Below are 22916 nucleotides of genomic sequence, written 5' to 3'. Positions count from 1 at the left end.
AATCAGTCAATAAAACCAATTAATCAAAGAAATACTCTCCATGGAAAATAATCTTTAGTTTCATTTGCAACTTAAATGAAGGTGCTTTATCGTGCATATCTTCTTGTTTTGGGGCTGTGACTTGCGCACACAGTTGAAAGTTGCACTCGCACAAATCTCCGGGCGAAATTAGGAGTTCTGTGAATATAATCCATAAGAAGGGAAATATACATGCTGACAGCACATTTATTTTCATAAAATGATTTATTCATTAGCGATGAAAACAAATATTGCATGAACAAATAGGCTACTCTTAATAGAATATGTCGCTATGCTTACAAGGTCGCAGGTGTACTAATTTAGCCTACTAACTTCTGTGTTGTTTCTCTCAAGTCTTCAGAAAACAAATAGGCATGGTTTGACCGCTACAAATAATTATATTGTAGGCCTATTTTCAATGCACAAGCTGTTTATGGTTGAACTCCCATCACTTGTTTAAAGTGCATATTACATCCAAAGTAAGCTACTGGCCTGCAAAGACAAACACAGGGAAAGTAGTAGGCTAATTCACAATACTGAGAGGATAAGGAGCAATGGATTGGCTAGTCAAAGCTGCTATTATTGACAACAGAAAACCGAAATAACAACCTATAACTATTACAAGATACATACATTGTCATTGCACTTTGCCACAAATAATAAATATCATCAATGGTATCATTTCAGTAAAACGACTTTCACCGTATAATGCAAGATGGTTACATAAATGCTGAGGGTGGGGATACACGTTTTTAAAATATTACAAGTAATTACAACTTAGTCTTCTTTCAGCTTTGATTTCAACAGTGTCCCAGGAGGCTCTGACAGAAGCTGTAGATGTGTCCTTTGTTTTCTCTGCCACACAAATGTGCAGGGATGTGGTTCAGGGGGGCAGCAGAGGAGATTTGAAGGAGCAGGATCCGGTGCAGTGGCGAGGAGTCAGCATCTTACACGAGAAATGGTGTAAAGCGTCGTGAGCTTCTATGAAGAAGGAGATGAAACAATCAATAGTGTACGTGGACGTGGGTGCAAATCAAGCTTTTGGAAAAAATTAAATACAAGTTGCATACAGTGGAGCTATTTGCATCAGGCGTGTTGGAGTTAAACAACAGGATCAGTTGATTCAAGGCCATGTTTCAAAATTCAGATTATGAACACATGGGTGCGTAAATAGCTATAATCTGCACATCATCCTGGCTGCTATACGTTTTTAGTTTAGTTTCTGTCTTGGTCCAACTCGCTGCATCAAGTGTGAAAAAGCCATGGTAATCAATATCGTTGAAAGAAATCATTTTAATTAAGTATTTCATTAATATGTATAAATTAATAAATTGATTACATGCAAGTGGTGAGAGAAATCATGTCCGATCTGAAGTGTTTTCCACGTGCCTGAATCTAAAACTGTAAATGATGCAGACAAACCCTCGATATCCAGACACATCATCAATCACTCCTGCAAATACGCGACAGTGAGTGTGTTTAAGCCCTCACGTGGCAGCGCTGCTGTTATTTGTCTCACCTCTGACGATGTGAAGCTGCTGGACCATCTCCTCCCTGTAGGAAAGTTCCCTTTTCATCTGATCCTGAAAATTATCTGAGGGAACACAAACATCTGTGAGTCAGTGAAGTGTTGTGCGAGCCTCTGTCAACAAAACACAACAACTATCTCACACTTTAACCTGTTTCACCACCTAAATACTTTCTATTTATATAGTCTCGGTTTGTTTTTCTGATATTTATGGTAAATATTCGAGCGAAATTTAAAAAAAAAAAAATGGATAAGGCGAGTTTAGCTGTATGAAGTCTTTCTTTTGAATTATTGCTTTTAGGAAGATTGATAATAGTGGTAACACTTAAACGCATTAAACAGGTCCGGTCCGAAGAGTCACAGGCCTCTAGAGGGCGCTGCTCTCAAGATAAAGCCACAAACCAGGGACCGACTTCATGCACAGATACCAAGGCTCATACCTGCAGCAAAAACGGTGTCATGCTATGATGAAAAAATACTTTTAATTTATGTTTTATAATGGAGATTATAAGCATAAAAAAATATTCTGTAAATGTAAATGATCTATAGCCTACTTTTTAAAAATAAAACTTGATCCCATTACTTGTTTGCAGATAACTGGGTGCATGGAGCATTTAGAGGTTAGAGTTTAAATTATTAAGTGTAAGTGAAAAAAAAAAATGTAATGCAAAAAATATTTGCAAGAAAAACCTTCATAATTTGCCCGTCAAGACTGGGCATTTTTTAAAAATTGTAATCCAAGCTTTCACCGGTATTTTAATTGTGTTTTATGTGCAGACTAAGATTGGACCTGATCCTTTAAAAAGCCACTTTATTGATAATTAAAAGTGCATCAAACAGAATAAAAATCTAGATTAAATGTAGATGGAGGGCATTTGTACCAAATATCAAACGATTCAAATGATCCAGTTGTGCTGTTTTGTCAATCCTTTGTGTTCATCTAATTTCCAGCAGCTGTATTCCTGATACCACCAATGAATGAAGGGAAAAACATGAATTTGTGGATTCATGTTCAGTCCATCACACCGCTTTAAGTTAGATGAATAACTGGGAAGTGCAGATTTGTTAGAAAGTGATGAGACAATAATATCCAGAATAATCTTAGAGTCTGAAGTGTTGAATAATGTTCTGCTAATGTTTAATTTAAAGTTATTTATGCATTTCTAAGACGCCTTCTAACTCTGACATTATGTGACATTGTGCAAAGGTTAGACAGAATAAATATATTTCTTTTAGTTAATAACTCCTCAAATTTAGGATATTCTTGCAGGTATAATGTGTCAATAAAATCAGTATCCACAGTCTGTTACCCACCCACATTACTTTAGCGGTATGATGTTTATTTACACCCAAAACCGATGAAGACTGATCTGGACCACACGCGCTCTGATGTAACCTGAGACCCTTGTTTTACCCTTTCTGGAGATCTCACATTGCACAAATAAATCAAAGTTTAAAAACTAGAAATCTTTGGGATACAGTGCAAAGTTGTTTTCACTGAGTGCTGCTCTCGAGCAGTTCTGTGCAGCGCATCCACACTCACTTCTCAAATAGCTTTCCAGCAAAGTGTGAAAAGAGTTGAGTGGGTGAGACGTTTTAAAGCATTTTTGGAGAAGGGAAGCGGAGAGTGTTTAGGATTTATTGTCAGTCAAAAAAAAAAAAATACTGCAGCAGTCAGGATGTGAATGATGTTTTGTCCTGCAATTCACCTGAGATTCAGGTCACTTCTGCTGGACGTGTTGGGAATTATGATCTTTTACCAGTTAGAACAAGTCTGGAGTGTTAATGTAGGGGCAGGCTTTGTATATAAATACAGATGTTCTGAATGTAATGCAGATGTTTTGGGGTTTTTTTTGCAATATTTTCTGCTTAATAACAATTCCGGTGTGATATTTAAATTGTATAAAACTGACTTCTACTTATCTATTACATGAGTGTGTTAAAAACATATTTTTTCCACATGAACCTTTTCTATATTTCTGTATGCCCACATTTAAATTTAAAACAAATGATTTGCATTCACTTTATTTGTGTTTTTCTAATTAATTTGAGCCCTTAAATATCTGCTGTTCCACTTCATTTCCTGCAGAGAGCTATTTTCTAAAGACACATGGACGTTTTTTGGACAGAAGGTTAAAATAATAATCCTCTCACATCAGCGTTAGAAGAGGTTCTGAAACATCTCTTCCCTGGAGAGCGTGTCCCTGAACCACTTAGCATTTCTGGGAGAATGGTGCCCTTTAACAGAGTTTTTGTTTCGCAGGGAGAGGACATGCATGCCACTGTTGAGATGTGCTGGGTCATGGCATGGCTACAGGGGTCATGTTGTGGCCAGACTCACAAACATGACAGGAGAGGAACACTTTAACATTCACCAGGAAAGACTTTTGAGTCTCAGTGGAAAAACAGCCAAAAATAAGAAGAGAAAGGCACCGTGGCAACGACTGAGCTTACCTTTTAAATTTTGAAATTCACGTTCCAGCTTTTTCCTCAGCTCAACTTGCTCTAACAGCTGCTTCTGCAGGTCTTCTAAAAAAGCAGACAAAAAATGGAAGATGGGTGAGGAGGAGGAGGAGGAGGAGGAGGAGGAGGAGGAGGAGGAAAGGTGCAGGCTTTTGTATCAGCTTCAGTGTAGGGCAGTTTTCTATTTTTAATGACAGTGATGAGGACAAGTGAGAGCAGGCCTTAAAAAAAAAAAAAAAAAAAAGATGTTATATGCTCATCCTTATGTTTTTTGGGACAAATCCAGGGAAAATAGAAATAATTTGTCTAATTTGATTTGATAATGATAATAATAATAATAATAATAATAATAATGATAATAATAATAATAATCTAATTATCTGTCAGTCACCCTCTTACCTTTTGCCAGACCTTCCATGGCTCTTCCTGCTGGCAGAGCTCTGGTTGGCGCGTCCTCGCCTGAATACACAGAAAATAAATTATATTCCTCTCTCTACAAAGAAAAAAAAATAAAAGAAGAAGAAAAAAATGGACCCGTGTCTGTTAAAGCAGAGCTTTTAAACACTAAAAGAAAGCTACTGGCTGACCTCAGTGTAACTCACCCTCATCCGGCTCTCGCTGCGTCTCCTCGCTGCTTTGTTCATTAAAAGATTTGGTTTCGATCTCCTCCACTGTGGATGACGGCTCTTCTTTACTTGAACTCTCATCTTAAGAGAAAATAAACCGATGTAATTTATCTCCTCTGTTCCTTTTCTTTCTTTTTTTGTGTGTGTGTGTTAACTGAATGTTTTAACAAAAGCAAAAAAAAAAAAAAGAAAAAAAGAAAAAGTCTAACCATTCGTTGTAAGTACTCCAGGTTGGTAATTCGCAGGTCTGAACTGATACGGACTGCTCCTTTGTTGCAGCTCAGCTCTCTCCGGTGTGTACACCTACAGAAGAAACAATCACCACTTCTTTGAGCTCTTCAAATCACAAGAGGTGTCGTGCAAAAGAAAAACAATCATGATGAATTCAAATAAAATTAATAATTAAAAATATGCTTTGAGTTGAAGTGTATATATTTTTATTTAAAGGAATGATTTGTGTTTTTTTTTCTTCTTCTTTCCTCTAAATGTTTTGAACATGTTTGCTGCTGCTGTTACACTGTTTAAACATAAAAAGACAGTTTCCCCCCCAACAAGCACACAGATTTATCTCACAACACATCTGCAGAGTGAAACATTACAGCTCGAGTTATCGCCAGTGTTTCTCAGAAGTCACTCACTTCGGTATAAGACGCAGCTATGTGGGTCTCTGACAGCTGCTTGCTCTGCAGCTCTCTGTCAGAGGACTGGGCCGCATGGAGGCTCATTTTCTGGGAATCGACCAGGCTGCTCTCCTGCATGGCCTTGGAGTCTGAACCGTTTGGGGAAACACTGTGAGCCAAGGCGGGAGGAGTCCGAGGACACACGGAGGACAGAGGCCGGGAGTCCTCCTCCTCCTCCTCCTCCTCCTCTGATGTTTTATTCGTCCCCACGTCCACGTCCGGCTCTCCCTCGCTGTCCACGCAGGGGGACATGGACCGGTAACTCGAGCTCTCGCTTAAAAAATCAGGCGATAAATAGCCGGTGCGACAGCCGTTGTACGCGCCCCTGTTGCCGTACAGCTTGGCGATACAGTCCGCGTCTTTAATGACGGGTCTGAACGCGGAGACGTAGCTGATCTTCCGGGGCGCCAGGGTCATCCCCTCCAGCGGCCTCGCCTCGTCCCCGGACTTGTCGTCGTCGTTACGCGTGGACTGAGTGCTGGAGCACCGCTCGTTCTCCACCATGCTGTCTTTCGACGTGTTGGTGCTCCGGTCGCTGTGCTCAGATATGTCCATGTCGGTCTGTCTGGGAGGACACAGCAGCTCTGGCGGGGGTTTGTGCGGAGTCTGGGGGTACGGAGGCATGGGCAGCGCGCCCGCCGCGGGCCAGAACATGGGGAAGGAGTGGTAGGCGCTGTCCTTGGTACCAGGCCACAGGACACCCGGGAGGCCCGCTTTGCTCTGCTCTCCCATCATGCTGTCGTCTTTCTTCGGGCACAGGCCGAAAGCTGGGAACCCGTACGGATGAGGGAAGAGCGGCGGCGGGATCTTCTGCAGCATCCCGAAGCCTTTGCTGGGCACGGGGATGACCGGGTAGCTGCGTGTGCTCGCCATGCCGCCCCGGTTGTCCTCGCAGCTGAGGATTTTTGCGGGTACCTCGGGTGATTCTCGGGGACGGTTGGATCCGTGCGATTTTAACGAAGAGCTGGACCCCGAATCCCCGCATGGCAGCGTCCTCTTACGACTGCCCCCATTGAACATGGCCTTCACGTCTTCCCAGGCGTGTAATACATCTGTCTGGCTGCTTTTATCTGTTAATTTGAGATGCCGCCGCCAGGAATTAAAATTAGCCGCATCTGGCTGCGTGTACTTGGACTCTGGCGTGCGATGCGAGTGAAATATGAATTTATTTGGGGAGAAATACATGTTGCAGTAGGAGCACTTGATGCACTTGGCCCTGGAGCTGTTGTACCTGGCCGGGATGAAGCTGCCTCGACTCCCCCAGGCGCACTCGTGAGACACGTCGAAGGCAAAATTTTCTGGAAGTTTAGGAGGCGAGTGAGCTCCCAGGAACGACTTACAAAGTCTCTCGGCCTCGCGTTTGGTGATCATCCCGCAGCGCCTGGAGGAGATGGGCATCGCCCCGGCTCTCCGCAGGATCTCCAGCTGGACAGGAGTGCACTGGACGCAGGTGATCCCCAGCGCCACACGCCGGTTGTGGATCTCGTTATAGCTGTAATTCTTCAACAGGGTGTTAGATATCTGCGCAAGGCAAAGTCTCTCCTGGCCATCTATCACCAAAGACACGATCGGTATTCCGTACAGCACTGTCTCTCCGACCTGGTTGGGCTTCAGGTTCTTGGTGCTCACGTAGGAAAGTTCTTGCTTGGAGCTTGGCGAGGAGCTGGAGTCTCGCCCCGCAGGTATGGAGTCCATCCTTGGAGGCCTGGAAGCTGTGGAGACGACGTTTGGCGTTAATATTTGAAATAGCAGCCTCAAGTAGAGCTTTATAATTAGCCTTTTAGTGTAGAAGAAGTAGGACTAAGTGCTAAATATAGACAGAGAGAGGACAGATAATTACAGGCCTGTATTTTTTTTTGATAAAGTTGAATGAACGAGATTCTTTATGTCCAGAGATCAAACCTCAAGAAAGTAGAGATGTTGACCTGCAAACTCTTTACGCATAAACGAATTCAACATCGAGCCTTTTCTTTACTTTTACTAACACACGACTGCCCGCAGGTTTCGATTCTGATTTCATACCGTGCGTAAAAAACACACTGAAATGGACAAATTGAGGTCAAGCGCACACACACTGAATCATTGCATCCGAAATCCACAACTCACCTTTAATGTCCGCGCAGCTCCCCTCCGTCGTGAATGAGAAAGCTGTGATCAAGTGACAAGTCGGAGCGGTGAGAAGTCTGCTCTGCGCCGGAGGATGTAAAGATGTTTGCGTTAGGAGTGGGACGCAGTTGTCCGTGCAGCACCTCCTCCCAACTGCTCACTGTGCTCCTCTCTCTCGACTCTCTCTCCCTCTCTCCCTCTATGTGTGTGTGGATGGTGTGTGTTGCTTCAGCAGCGGCAGCAGCAGCAGCAGCGTCCACATGGCAGGCAGACTGTGGTACAGCCCCCTCTACGACACCGACAGCAATCAAGTGACGGCAAAACTTATGGCAAGGCACTCCCACTCACACAGGCAGTCTGCATTAACTATAAATTCATGAGCAATGGAGACGGTTGGAGTGTTTGGTGTCGGAGCAGCCTGCAGGTCCACAATTATGGATAAAGGGTGCAGGGAAAAAAAAAGAGGTGAAATTATGAGATAAAAATCAATCTGTAGGTTTAAATAAATCCTAGATTTAAAAAAGAAAAGAGAAAAAGAAACATCATTAATCTTCCATTGCTCATTGTGGCCGACATAATGCATTTAATTAATTCTTTTGCAATTTCCTGTTGGGGGAAAAAAAAAAATGCATGGAGGAGGGCTGCGGTGGGATTTTGGCATTCCGCTGAAAAAAAGCCCAACAAAAAGCAGCAGCAGGGACCCTCCGACACATCGACACACTGAGGCCCGCTGATGAATGCTGCGTGCAGGCCCTCAACACGTGCTGCGTTCCCACGGATTCATCGTTTACAAGCGACACGTCGCCTACATGCGTTTTGACAATAACCAGCTGCTCTAAAGGTCACTCTCAGATCAGACCGAGCCACAATGCGGACGGGCTTTTTTGTGCCATAAGCGACGTGCGTTTAACTTTTTTCTTTCTTTCTTTTTTTTTTTTTTTACAGTCAGTAAAGCTTTGGGTTAATCATTCTCATCCGGCCGAGCACTGATGTAATATTGATGAAGGTAACAGGACGCGTCGCTGTTGGTCCTGGTGGCTCCAGCCAGGCAGAGCTGAGCAGCAATAATGACAATTTGTGCATAATTATTCACTGCTTTTAATTAATTTCAATACAGGAAGCATGCACAGCCTATTTGGAGAGTAGTTTTTAAATAACAGTATAATAAATGGCCTACTTCCGGTCTCTTAAAACAATAATTTGATCGTACAACACTCAAATAAAATTTAAATGCTAATAAACAATATCTGTTATTTTTTGTTATTGTTTTTTGTGACGTCGTGTTGAAAAATTAAATTGGAAACTGAGAAAATATCCAAAATTGTAATTTTCTGTCTTCACTCTGGATTCAACAAAAAAAGGGAAAAAAATCAAAATGCGTTTCACTTCGAGAAAAAAGTCCAAATAATAGAAAAGTGAACAGAAGGTCCAACTCCACGCGTCAAAAGAGCGACCAAATCAAGTGTCTCTCCCTCCTCCATCTGCTTATCTATCGATCACTGAACGGATATGGCCTGTAACACCTCACTTGTCATCAACGCAAACATCGTAATTAAAAGTCACTGTTGCTGTGGGATGAAATCAAAACTCCAAAATGCAAATAAACCCTTAAAATTCACCAGCTTCGTGTGAAATCCACCATTTTCACATTAAGCGCATCGTTCACAGACTCATTCGCTGAGATAATAACGTGTGTGAGACAGTTTCAAACCCAGGAAATGAGAACAGGACCCAAAAAGTCAGCGAGGTCATTATCCGGCTCCTGCTTATTCTACCTTTTTTGTGCACGAGAGAACAGCTCATTTAAAAGTGTGTCTGCATTAATCACAGTGCTGCATCAAAGTATGATAATCACCTGAACACTCTATTAAAATAAAAGTGCCAGCCCAGGGGAAATCTTACCTTACTCTTTAATTGTTTTGAGGCTTTGATAGGCTTTTTAATCTAAGATTAATTTATGCATTCTTAAATAACTCTACATATGATTAATAAGCTTGAAAATTAAAAGGAGACTGAAGCAATTATAACAAGTGGTTGGTCATCACCTCATTAGATGGTATTAGAAAAGATGCAGTTTGTGAGTGTGTGTGTATGAGAGAGAAAGAGAGTGTGTGTGTGTGTGGCGTCACAAAAATTAACACTGGAAGAGCAAAATGTGGAGAGACAGTCGCAGGAAAAAAACCTGATGCTGGCTAATTAATCTGGATCATTTTAAAATGCTCTGGATGAGTCACGGTCATTTATTAGAAACCGGATATGATACGTGACTTGTTTTTTTTATAGAAAACATCCCCTTCAGGATCAGCTCAGATTGGTCAAATCGTTCCCCGTTGACCACGGTGTTGATCCTGAGCTGGAGAGACAACAAAAGAGAAAGATCAGCTGTTTGTGAGGCCACCGGAGAGAGGCAGTGAAAACAGTGAGACTTGCTAAATGGTTGCTAATGTGTAAACAAGACATCACTCCACTCCTGCTCTGATGTTTATTTGTCTCCTAAAAGCCCACCCCTGGGTCCTGACCCCCACATCCTCCACCACTAAACGGAACATTTCTTCTCGCAGGAGGTGGTGTGCAATATGTGTGTGTGTGTGGGTGAGTGAGTGAGGAAGGAAGGGGGGAGATGGGGGAGTTCATCACTGCATCAAATGAGGCTGAGCGCAGGGACCCTTTTGTCACAGACAGGGACTCATCTGCCAATGGTGAGCTGTGAGGTCCTAAGGGAAGGGAGGAACAAAGGTGCTAAAAGGCTGTGCGACAATGAGGGTGCTCCGAGGAGAGCCTTCAAGTGTGGGACACAGGCTGCACGGGACAAGCTGTGCCAATCACTCCGCAATTACTTTTTTGTGCAATCCGGAGGCCTTGTGTGGGCATTCATGGAGAGATGCAAGGACGCGAGCAGCCTCGGCGAGCTTCTGAGCTGACCCCTAAGCTCCTCCTGGCATAAATATATAGTAAATCACCTGCTCTTGTGTTGATTTGGCTGTGACAAGAAAACCTCTGGCAATTTTTTTGCCACTGTGGACCCATCATAGAAGAAAATGATGATGAGATTTTACAAGGATTCAAAGGTTTATTTTGCACATACACAAGTAATATGTGCAGTAAAAATACAGCGTGGCATACTCCTGAAGCTGTGCTAAAAGGCTGGTGTCAAATATACAAAAGTCAGGGTAGAAAAATATGAATACATGCTTTAAAAAGTAAATGTACATACAGTATGTCACAAATGCAAATATCCAATGTGTTGTATAATTTCTTTCAATCAAGATTCCTACATTATTCTCTGAGAAATTAACAAAAATATAGAAGACGTGCTCTGTTCTGGGCCGAGAGCCATCCTCCATCTGAGTTTCATGGAAATCTGTTCAGTAGTTTCTGTGTAATACTGCCATCAAACCAACCAACAGACACGGGCGGAGACATATCCTCCTGGGCAGAGGTGACAAAAAACAAAACAGAAACAAAAAAAGTGCTGTAAAAACACTGAAGTTTAATCCGAGGTCTCATATATCAAGCTATATTTTCCACTAGGCCTCGTGATGTGGCTGAAATCAATATCACAACAATATTATTTTTGTATGATTTTGATATAAATATTTCACAATATGGCAAATGTGTACAAAATTGCAAATTTCTGCGTTGGATCTGACAAAACTCTTCACACATGTAAAACAAAAATCTCAATTCGTCAAGATTTTAAGTTCATTTTTGATCTTAGAAACAAAAGTTGATAAAAATCACCACCACATGGTCCATTGTCAATTCATTTTGTTAGTTTTTTTATTAAAATTTGCTTGTAAATATTATTTAGGACAAAAGAGTTTCGTAAAAATAACACGGTTAAGGGACATTGTCACGATACAGTTACACCAAAGTTAATATATCATGATACCGAATTATTATTGCGCCCTATCTACCTCAAACCAGCACAAATATAACAGCGCGCAGGCCTCTTTACTGCTAATTCACAATGACAACGCTAATGCTTAATCGTCATTACACCAACTATGTTGACATAGTATTTAGGGAGTTTAAGTTTTGTGCATCAACACTGTATTCTACAGTGTAATAAAGAAAGATGCAGGAATTTGTCTATATCCAACCCCGAGCAGTTTCACTGGTGTAATGAGGAGTCAAGTGAGAATGGGAATTATCGTAATGATAACAAAGGTCTATGCACCATAGCTTGGGGCTGTATTGTAGGGCATTACCATAAAGATGTGATGTGTTTGTATTGCAGGCTTTTTTGTGAGGGAGCAGGCCAAAGAGATAATAACTATTAGTAGATGACAGTGCTTTGTGGGATTCCAGCTGTGGAGCCCAAATTTCCATACAGATAGAATGGCTCTGGGTGGATGAGATGCGTGTGTGTGGGGGAAGGGCCGGGTGACTCAGTGGACTCGTCTCACACACACGCACACACCACAGTCTGCACGTTGGACTAGGTCTTGGTGTCCCCAGCCAGACTTCGGGGTGAGGTGAGAGCCTCCGGTTTGAACACTCTGCAGGTCTCAGCGGAGGAACTGTCCAGAGTACTGAAACAGCCCGATGTCGCCCTGCTGACAGCTTTCAAAGTCAGGAAGTGCAAATAGCTAGGGCTCTGTGTGTGTGTGTGTGTGTGTGTGTGTGTGTGTGTGTGCCTGGGTGTGTGAAGAGAAGACCAGAGATTTCCATCAAGATCACATGCAGGTGAGAGGGCGTGCAACATACTTGTCAACACATGGGATTGGAGGGGAAACTCTGCCTAACAACCACATAAAAGACCCCCCTCTTTCAAGGTTGCAAACTTTCATATGAAATGCTAAGTGTAGCCGAAATCTACGTGAGTCAAGACGTACTGGTGTTAAAGGTTTAGTTTGAAATTCAGCACTTTGGGAAATAAGTTTATCTGCTTTCTTGCTGAGGGTTGGATAAGAGGACTGATACCACTCTAGTGTCTGTATGGAAAATGCAGATCTACAGCCAACAGCCAGTTAACTCAGCTTTGCATAATGACAATGAATATATTTATATTCAACAATTAAGTTGTTCAATGGCACAGAGGTTTTCCTTCATTATTGTCTGTTTCTGAATAAGTTTTGTTGAAGTGGGTGACAAACACATTTAAGACTTTGATGAAATACGTATAGAAAAGCTCTTGAAATCTGATAAACTGGAACGTTATGTGTTCTAGAGGAGTCGACACCTTTACATTTGAACGTTTTTGCATAGATTGCATTGAAAACATGCTGAGACAAGATTGCTTTTTTTAGAAAATAGTTAGAGGTGAATGAACACTGAGAAGCGTTTCAACATTTTTCCTTTTGTAGAGGTGGTTTTATTCTGTGTTTTAACACTAATTAAATAAAATCTTTGTTGGTCACCTGGCCTTGTAGGTCACAGTGGCCTGTTGAGAGTCTCCTCACTGGAAGCAGTGGATAACAGCTAGCTCGGCTCTGTACAAGGCTACAAAATGTCTAGCAGCACCTTGTTTGTCGATTCTGAACAAAAAGCCAAACTCTGCCTCTGTGAGCGCCCGGCTCCTTTCTTTAGTTTTTTAAAACACTGAAATCGATCTCAATCAACAAACCAGTCAGAGTTAGCGGGCATGAAACTATCTATTCACAGTGACGCTGTACACACAAGGGCCATGGGTCCTCCAGTGTCTCTCCAGCTCACAAAGGAGGTTAGCCTAATAGGCTGGCAGCAGGCACACGTTACTCAGCAGTGCTCTTGAAGTTCTGCTTTAAAATGCATGTTTGGAGCATCGTTTCTTGGAAAGAGTTCAGTGGAGTGATACAAGGCTGCAGAGGGAAGAGGAAGGTTTTGCGTTGTGCATGTTCAAATTCCTGCTGCAACTTTAATTCAACCAGTGTTCCCTGTGAACATGTGAACTTGAAGAGCAGCTTGCTAGAGTGTGTCATTATGACCCAGAAAGGACACGTACTGTAGAAGTGAGGATTCAGGGCTGAGTGAGACAGAGAAAGTGTGAGATTGGAAGGTAACTGTGATGAATTATCTATGGGAGGAGGCTGGGTTAATAATAGCCGCACATGTGGTGGCGGAGAATTAAAGTCTGCCGTCTCCTGAGTTCCAGTCAATCCGCTGGTGTAAATAAGTCCACAAACATCTGTAAACAATGGTGCACATGTTTTCTATCAAACAAACACAGCTGCTCAAAACAGGGCCCCGGAGATCGAACAGGTAAGAGGGCCGGGATCTCGGGACTGAGCAGCTTTTCTGGTCGACTTCCAGCTCCAGACCTGCTGTGTGCGTTTATGTAAGGGTGAGGCTAACAGAGAGGAGACAAAGATAGTGAGAGCAGAGAGCGTGAGGACACCAATCACCCTGTAATTATCCCCCTGGTGTGTGAACTGCCCAACTCTCCGTCCTTGATAGATTCACCTGACCCAATAACACAACACACAGCCACAATGGACTGGGGGCAGGATAAAGACAACACCATAGATCAGCCAGGGATCGGCAATGAGACAAAGACCTAACATCTGGGAGCTGCGGTGAAATTAAAGAACCGAAAGACTGAACCAATCCTGTTACAGCTTTCCATTAATAGCCTGGGAGCTGCTTGAGAAACGGCACAAGTGAGGTAATGCAGGATTCAATTTCATTTGATATTAAAGAAACACCCCTTGGCATCTCTCTCCCTCTCTTTCCCATACTCTCTCCCTCCGCTGCTCACATCACTCTGTTACCTTAGAGTGATGTATTAAGCCATTTAAATTAACAATGGAATGACTTATTCTAATGCGCTCGTCCTGAGGAGAGCCTGGGACGCTTGGTGGAGTGGGACATCAACACCACACCGCCCAGCACCTCTATAAACCTCGGGCTGGGCGGCGATGCATGTCGCTCCTTCCAGATAGCCCAAACAATCTGGCCAGCGCTCCATCCAAAAGGCAGACGTTCATATGCTCATTATGATGTGGAGAGGGTGAATAACACCACAGAGCCCGTCGCTACTGGACCCCGAAAAACGCATCTCTCCAAAGATGAGTAAATACATGTTGTTTCTGTGGTGGAACCCAAAGAAAAAGAATCAGTAAATACACCAAAGTCCCATAAAGGAAATTAGTTTTTTGGAGTTCGAGGCAGCGATGCAAACGCGGCAGACTTTATGAACTTCGGCAGCAGCTTGTAAAATCTCACATTACTGCCTCTCATCTAGTCTATGTCTGATTCAGAGTTCTGAATCATTCATACTAAGGCCTTGGTCAGCTGAATACAAATGAGGATACAGTGGGTGCCCCGTCTGTCCCTGAGGGGGTGTACAGAAATAGATCTTAGAAAAGCACGGTTTGATTGATGCTGCTACACTCTGAATAATGATCGGTTCAGAGGTCAAACTACTTCAGTGGCATGCATTATATCATTAATTACAGACATCAATAAACAATAGGACTCCGTCCATATGTTTTAAGTGTGCTTATGCCTCCACTTTTCCCCAACTGGCTCATTTCACAATCAGTAACCGTTACACAGTGACCTTAAAAATCCCGGAGAAAAAAAAAGGACACTCGTCAGCTATTGATCACATTCTCTGAATATCGCAGCAGAAAAATGTGGCGTAGTAATTACACGTGATGAGAGAAGCACATTTCGATCTCACAGTTACATATGCAATTAAAATATTATTCATTACCTCTTAAATAAAAGCCTGGTTCTAAAATCCCATTAAATTTGGGATAATTGTGTGTGTTTAATTATAAGCCGTGGCAGGCAGCAAGGAAGGAAGGAAAGAAGGAAGTTTTCGGAGAAAGTAACAGAATGTGCTGTGACCTAGATAGCGGAGGAGACATTTTGTTTTAAAAGTGACCTTGCTGTGAAACCTCAGCTCAGAATAGCTCAGATAGTTTTCCATGGACTCGCAGTGCACAGACCTATCACTTCAGGTTCTGCTTAAACGGAGCTTTAAGCGGTAAAAGGGGCCATCAAATCCTCACACTTTTTGCTAATTAAAAGTGTTTAATCTTAGTCAGGAAATGGCACTGTAATACCGTGATGCAGCCGCTGTGGTTACAGCTGCAGTGCCACTTTTTTACAGTTTGATGTGCTGTGAAAGCTAATGCTCGATGTAGAACAAAACAGTACAGATGCCGGCCTTTTTTTAGGGGTGAAATGTAACTAAGGACTTTTACTCAAGTACGGTATGTCTGTAATTGTGGCCGCTGGGGGTCAAAATAATAGAAACAAAAGACAGTTTGATGGCATAATGAAGTAGCGTGGGATCACTGGAACTGCTGTCTTAATGTTTAGCAATCATCACTGCTGATTAAAATGTGATGTGACTTCACAGATGAGACACTGTGTCAAAGTTACAGTCACATGATGTTTAGTCACGTTCGTCCACTTCCGTCCTCACTCTCTGACGCATCATCTGATGTCTCCCTGGAAGTTTTAGCGACAGGCAATCAAATGAAACGCATCGTTACCATGATTAAAATGACTGGTTTGATCATTGTAGGAAACATCTGAAATAATGTGAGTACACAAAATACACTGTAGGCTTAAACAAACGTTATTTTAGAGGGTACATTTTGAGATAATTGTACTTATTAGCCTACTTGAGGAGCTGCCACCGTATGCTACTTCTACTTGAATCCACTTTATTTATGATGAAGATATTATGTTTTTCAACTCGACTGAATTTATCTGCTAGTTCGGCTACTTTGTAGATGAGAGGCTTGATTTGACATTTTGGAAAATACACTTACCTAAAATACACTAACCCTAACCCTTAAATGAGAGGATTGAGACCACTCATAGTGGTCCATTATGTAAACAGAAGCTACATCCGGCAGCCAGTTAGCTTAGCATAGCATGAAGACTGAAAAATGTCTCCAAAGGCAAGAGCCAGACTGCCAAGAAATAGGCTGATAGTGTTCATAACCAACTGTAAAACAGCAACTTGACATTTTTACACTTCGTATGTAGCTAAAATGAGCTCCCTTTCAACCACCTACAACATTTAAAAAATAATATGCCACTTACAAGGAACCACCGTTTTTCCTTTTGATGCTTTACAACCATTTTGATGATACTTTCATTCTTCTTACTTCAGTAAAATCTTAAATGCAGGACTTTTACTTGTAATTGAGTATTTTTAAATTGTTGTATTATATGCAGATTTGAATACTTCCCCCATCACTTCATATTTTTAGATTTCTGCTGTGGCCTGTGCGTAAGTTCATGTGTATGCTGTCTGCTGTCCCAGCCCAGCATCCCCTGCTGGCTCCCTCAGAGCAGCTTGGCTCGGGCCGGTGGCTTCAACCTGCAGGCAGCCACAGGACAGCCCAAGCGGAGCTGTCTGCCACTCCTGTGCTTCATTAGGAAACAAAATATAAGGTTTCCACTCCATTAGGAATGACTTTAGGAGTGAAAGCACATAAGACGCCGACTCACCTCATCAACAATGCATTGCAATAACGGCTGAGGATGAATGAGAGCGAGCAGAGAGGGGAGAGAGAAAACAGCATTAGCCTGTATACAATGTCTTTACAGCAGAGTGGGAAGGAAAAAAAATCATTAATGCAATAAAATGTGGTCAGATTAATCAAATGCCTCAAACTCTTATGAAAATATTACAGGGAGAGAATTTTCTATTACATCTAATGGTATCTAATCTAATACTGGCAGTTAAAGGCTTGGGCATCTATTTATTGTGAAACACAATTTAGGAAGTTTAAAGGGAGGCAGTGAAGCATGCGTGCAACATAGCCGTCAGGAACATAGGCAGAGATCTTTTTCTGCTATTCTCTTTCCTCCAACTCATAAAAGCTTACCATTAAAGACTGTAGGTCTCTCTGAGTTTGGGGGGGGGGGGATACACAGAGAGGAACGGCAATATGTAATTAGCGTGTCATAATCAAAATGACCCACTCGGACACTTTATGATCAGCAAGACAAAATTACTGCACCACTGGTGGCAATCTGTGGGCATGTGTTAACACCATTAACATAATGAAAATACACAAATGTTAATAGCCCGCCTCTGCACACGGACGAGGAGCTGAAGCACAATGTTAATTTCACAGTGCATTTTCACTAACCTGCAGGTTGTGGGGGAAACGGCGGGCTGAGAAAACATACAATCTTTTTGTAAATGGCTTGGAAGACGAAAAAAAAAAAAGTCTCCTTGTCTCTTAAAACAATCTGTGAAAAGTATCATTCCCCCGCCGCACATCTCCAGTGAGAGACTCTATGGAAGATCTCATTTTCAATTAAAATCTCATTTGCTTGGAAGTTGAAATGAAATCATGTTGTGAATTAGCACATGAATTTACATACTGGGAAGGCTGCCAGTGTGCACGGAGACTAATTTACCTTAAAGATTGATTTTTTATTTTTTTTTTAAAGAAAGGGATCTCGGTGATGGCGTGAGAGCAATGATGCATAAGTGAGATCTGAGAAAACATTTACCAACATCCAGCAGCAATGAAACACTGGATTGTAAGATGTAACTAGTGAGGAAAAGCCAATTCTGTCTCTACTGATGCACAGTCGAGGGCTTCACTTAAGAGGGAAAAAGAGTTTCTGCAAAGTTACAAATACAAGTTATAAACTTTTGAAACCCACACATTATTGTTGGATTGTTGGTTTGCGTTTACTAACCAACCCAGTCATGTACATATACGTTCAAATGTGTTTGTACCATCTATAACATCTCAAAGAAGAGACAATTTCTACATAGTGCTGCTTTAAAATAACTCACAGTTGACTTTTGGTTTCACTCTGGATACGAAGAGCGGTCTGCTGGGTGAAAGTCCTGTGTTTGTTCGAGCCACCCGGGCGACCTCCCTACACGGATTTTGTTGCTCTCCATACTCTTTCACCTGACTTCCCACTTTGCTGCCGTCATCATTACTACAAATGTTTGACGAGACACCAGGACAATTTTCAGTCAGGTAAGGCAATGCATGATCTTTTCCTAACTCTAACCAAGTGGTTATCCTGCCTAAACCTAACCAGACCAGCATCGGTACAACATCATTGAAAACTGAACATAAAGAAACACAAAGTTGTAACCTAAAGATGTCTCAACATATCTGTGGTTTGCAGAAACGTACATGTATTCTGGCGACTGGGTTGTAATGGCGTCATCAGAATGGATCAGATGACAGTCTGTAGGACATGTTTAAAGGTCTTATTCTCAAATTATTTCTGTTACTTCTCAGCAGCAACTGTTGAAGGTTTATCTTTTTAATTTAACAAGTTTTTAAGATTCCCACCTGCGTCTTGCTACACTTGATGGTCTTAACACCCAGAATACACTCCTTCAATCAGCTTTCCACTGGGCCTCAGATTGTCCACAGTAAATTACTTGCTCATTTCGCGAGGCCTTCTCTGACAAAGCACTACAGCTGTTATTGATTCATTCTCTCAATTAAATAAAGCTTTGCTCTCTCCACTCCTTGTAAATACCTAGAGACCCCCTATCCAACACAATATCCATTCTTCTTACACTGGTAACATTATCAGTCTGCACGCAAAATTAATTCCCCCACTATTGCTGAAATAACTATAATTGCAAACTACACAGAGAGAGAAATTGGAAAGGGGGTTTTAATATACATTTCCAGGTGTATTCTCCATTTGTTCAAGTCAATAACATTTTTCATTAACATTTGTAATAAAAAAAGCAACTTCTGTCCCCTGCTCATTTCCTTTTTAATTCAGAGATGAATCCACGGCACACTTTGCAAACTGCTACGTGCTACACTTTCTCATTTAATTTGGTTTAAGACATCCAAATGAGATTAATGTTGGCTATCAACTATAAAACATTTTAATTTACATATTTATCAGTTGAATGAGCCATGACTCACAATAGGTAAGATGTATTAACATGATTGCATGTTGATGCAACACTTTGATATAATAGAAAATCAATACGTGGATGAAAATGGATAGCAACCGTAAGAATGCAATTCCTGTCGTCTCAGATATTTATTGAGTTATTTCTCTGGCGGTCTAAGTATTTGTAAGAATGTTTTGGAATTCCATTTGCTATTTCTAAAGCTGCACATCGTTATGTGAACAGCTCTACTCTTTTCAGGAGGTATGAAGAAAAGCAAGGAGACCGCCACAGTGCAAGGACATTCAGGTGTCTCCACAGACAGGATAAGAAGGGAGGGAGTGAAGAAGAAGTGAAAGGGACCCTCGTCAGTCCCTCCGCCTTCATTGTTATCCCACTGACGATCCGGCAGGTGGGCAGAAATCAGTGTGGCTCGGCCTCAGCTGCACTGAGGTCAGCTCTCTGCTCGTCTGTGCTGGAATTATGGGCTAGCCTTTTGCTCGCGGCGCACAGATTTAGCTGTGACCCTGAACACGGCCTCCCCCAGAGGTTGACAAATTTTATCACCACATTTTCCCAACTTTGCTGAGAAAACCAACCGGACTCACCAACCCACAGCCAATCCAACCCCACCAGCAGCTTCCCCTAACCTCATATCTCATCTCAGACATAATGGGAAAATCAGACCTCTGTGAACGGGAATCTTAAGATTCATGGAAAATAAGGGCACGTGCGGGAATGACAAGGGACATTGAGAGCTCACAGCGTTTGCTGCAGAAAATTAATGTAAAGTCTCTTCGATTTTTCAGGATGTAATTATCAAATTATGCCCGGTAACACAATACTTCTACATTTTTCTGAAATAATTTAAATAGCAGTTCAAATCAAACTCTCCTTTATCAAAAACTTGGTAACCGTGTTTTGAAAAATGGTGAAATTATAGTAAAATGTAAAAGTGGTAACTTAAAACGTATCAATATCTTAAATCTTGCAACAGACAAATGCCTCTAAAATGATCGGAAGACAAAAAACTGCACTTGTCTGAATAATGCAGACACGTTTGCTAAACACATAGAAGTGAACAGAGAACTACAGTTCTATTACAAATATCTCAGTTCTGGATGTAAATGTCGTCTGCGGAATAATAATCATGACAAATATCTCGGGAGTCTACGTAGTGTTTGCACCTCTCGTCTCCCCAAACCATTTGAAAGCACACAGTCCCACCCGAAGACAAGGAAGAAGGGGAAAAATGAGCTAACACAAGAGACATAATAAATCAGAAAGCTCTTTGCTAGCGGCTGCATGCACATTAGACCACATCTTCAAGATTTTCAGAGCAAACCGTAGAGCAAAACTCCATTACCTCCTGACACAGAATGCAAATGAATCACAACATGGGGTGGGATGGAATTAAAGACCCTTCTCTAATCAATGACAAGCCAGGATGAAACCCTCTCTTCCATGGCTCTGCCATAGGCAAACTTCAAGCCCCCTGAAAGCACACACACACACACACACACACACACACACACACACACACACACACACACATAGACTTGTGTGCACACATGCATGCACACGCTCAACGACAGACTGACAGACACATGCACACGTACACATTTGGCAACAATCTCTCTGGCTATTTTCCAGCTTGAGTTTTCCCAACTGGTAGCGAGGACGTGAGCCGCTTGCATGACGGGAGTCTTGTCTTAACCTGCCATCACTTTTATATTTCACTGTATTTCAGACATAGTGTCTGATTTTTGTCAGGTGGATGGTGCCGGACTCAGGCTGTGAGGTGAAGGGAAGAGCTGTCTCTGTTCTGTTGTGTTCTGTTCTGCTCAGACAGATGCACAGGCCTGTGTAAATGACAGCCTGAGCCCGAGGATGTCTGCTGGCTGCCGCGCGGCCTGCTACAGCCTGCAGGTGAAGTGTCTGTGGCGCCATATGGAGCAGGGAAAATTAACAACGAGAGGAAATTCTCCAGAACAGCGGGAGGCCTTGCTAGTCTCTCCTCCAAACAAAATTTAAAGACGTAGAGAAACAAGAGAGGGGGAGTGATAAAATTAATGGGGTTCAACATTTTAACACAACACCGACGGCAATGTTTGCACAGAAAAACAAGAATTCCCTTTACAGTTTAGTCACATTGCACTCCTGCATTATAAATCAGTGCCTGGCTTAAGTAGTTTGACCTGTTCTATAAATGTACATTAACCCTGCTGGTGCAGGTTCGAGCCTGCTCCACAAGCCCAGCACAGTGGCTGTTAGTGCAGGTGAGCCGCCTCCGTCCCTGGTGGCTCCTTACGCTCGCTGCCATCATAGCAGAGGCGCCCCCCGTGGAGCCTCTCTTGGTTTGGGTCATTGATTACAAAGAGCCTCCTGGTTTTGTCTGACAGATGTGAATCCATGCTATTTAATTTGGAGAGTTACCCTCAAAGGGACCACCATTAGCTTTCCAATCTGACCACAAATAGTGTTCCATTAAGCAAAGAGTTTGAGAAGCTCTGGTGGTGCGTCTCTTGACAGCATGGAGGAAGCCTTGGCATATTACACTGAATGTTAAATGCTTGGTTGTTTAAACAAAAGGGAGATCTTACTTTAAAGAACGTCTTTGTTTTAGAGATACATAAAGAGTCCCCTCAGCGGGATTCTTCAGGCATATTAGAGCTGAAACTGTCCTTGTTTAGTGTCTAAAGAGGGTGGGGTTGGTAGTTAAAATGTTAATAAGTGCAATTCAGTTTTAATTTAACAGCCCTCTGCATTCCTAATTACTCCACTAGCTGTGAATAAATGAGGAAGAGAGCTCATCTCTTGCCCTCTGCTTTCAACACAAAACACATTCTTACCATTTCCGATATGGAGCTAACGAGGACTGCGAGGAAAGTGATCTCAACTCATCGTCTCCTCATGAACAAAGCAGCATGGCTCAGTTGGCGTTTTTTAGCTATTATTTTCTCAGTAGGCAGAGGCTTTCAAATCTTTGCGAGCGCTTTTACAGATTTTGTTGATAAAGTTTAAGAAGACAAGTGTGCAAAAAGTGCGAGAAGGCAAAACAGATTCAAAGAGGAAGAGACCATAAAAAGGAGTCTGATGATCATGAAATGTTCTTTTTAAAGCATTCAACAATAGGAGCACGCATCCCTGTGCAGCCGCGGAATAGAAGTGTGCATAAATTACTTTATGTAATCATACAATGTAGATTAGCATGATAATGGTGGGTGTTAATAGATGCCAGGAAGCAGGGAGTGACAGCACTTTGAAATGAGACATGCTTGGGGCAGTGGGCTCACACACACTCATGCATACACACAGCATTGGGGAATAGCCAGTGAGGCTCTCGTGCCATTACGACAAATGTGAGTGACGGGGAAGAAAGTCACATCGAGCCAGCTGCCTGAAGGCTGCTACAGTATTTCCACAAGTCTATAGGCTCCTGGTCTCTTGGGGAGCTCTATTAATTGTGGGCAAAATGGTCCACCATTAGATCTAATGCTTCGAGAGACCAGAGGACATCTCACCGAGCCACAAGGGCCAGATTCAAAAAGATCCATCCAAGATTAGCCAGAATTTTAACGACAATTTTTGAGAACCGGATTGAATCTCATCCGAGACCAAATATAATTTCAGTTTTTGTGTTTGGCTTTGGAACGAGGGTGGAGCATTAAATAAAAAGTATTAAAAGTGAGGAGGACATGATC

At 42.3% G+C, this 22916-nt stretch overlaps 1 protein-coding gene across 2 annotated transcripts; it reads right to left on the bottom strand.

Moving 5' to 3' along the window:
* Window positions 1-259: 259 nt before the first annotated feature.
* skor1b (SKI family transcriptional corepressor 1b) lies at window positions 260-7499 on the bottom strand. 2 transcript variants are annotated; one of them, XM_084364142.1, is made up of 8 exons: window positions 7422-7499; window positions 5274-7027; window positions 4845-4938; window positions 4612-4716; window positions 4409-4468; window positions 4001-4075; window positions 1538-1612; window positions 260-999 (listed from the first exon to the last, which is right to left on the bottom strand). In XM_084364142.1, exons 2-8 carry the CDS (start codon window positions 7008-7010, stop codon window positions 902-904), a joined length of 2244 nt encoding a protein of 747 aa, XP_084220268.1. In that variant the 5' UTR covers window positions 7011-7027; window positions 7422-7499; the 3' UTR covers window positions 260-901. The 2 variants fall into 2 exon arrangements, with proteins under 2 accessions (XP_084220268.1, XP_084220269.1); XM_084364143.1 differs by having other exon boundaries at window positions 260-996.
* Between the last annotated feature and the right edge of the window lie 15417 nt (window positions 7500-22916).

The sequence above is a fragment of the Pagrus pagrus genome (assembly GCF_965226575.1).
Source record: "Pagrus pagrus genome assembly, chromosome: 10".
NCBI lineage: Eukaryota > Metazoa > Chordata > Actinopteri > Spariformes > Sparidae > Pagrus > Pagrus pagrus.
This window is presented reverse-complemented; position numbering and strand designations above follow the sequence as displayed.

Excerpts from the sequence above, each read along its gene's own strand:
- skor1b (XM_084364142.1), bottom strand. The coding sequence starts at position 7,010 with ATGGACTCCATACCTGCGGGGCGAGACTCCAGCTCCTCGCCAAGCTCC. Across the intron at positions 4,469-4,611 it reads GCAGCGAGAGCCGGATGAGG|GCGAGGACGCGCCAACCAGA; the intron begins GTGAGTTACACT and ends CTGTGTATTCAG. Across the intron at positions 1,000-1,537 it reads GCAGCTTCACATCGTCAGAG|AAGCTCACGACGCTTTACAC; the intron begins GTGAGACAAATA and ends CCTTCTTCATAG.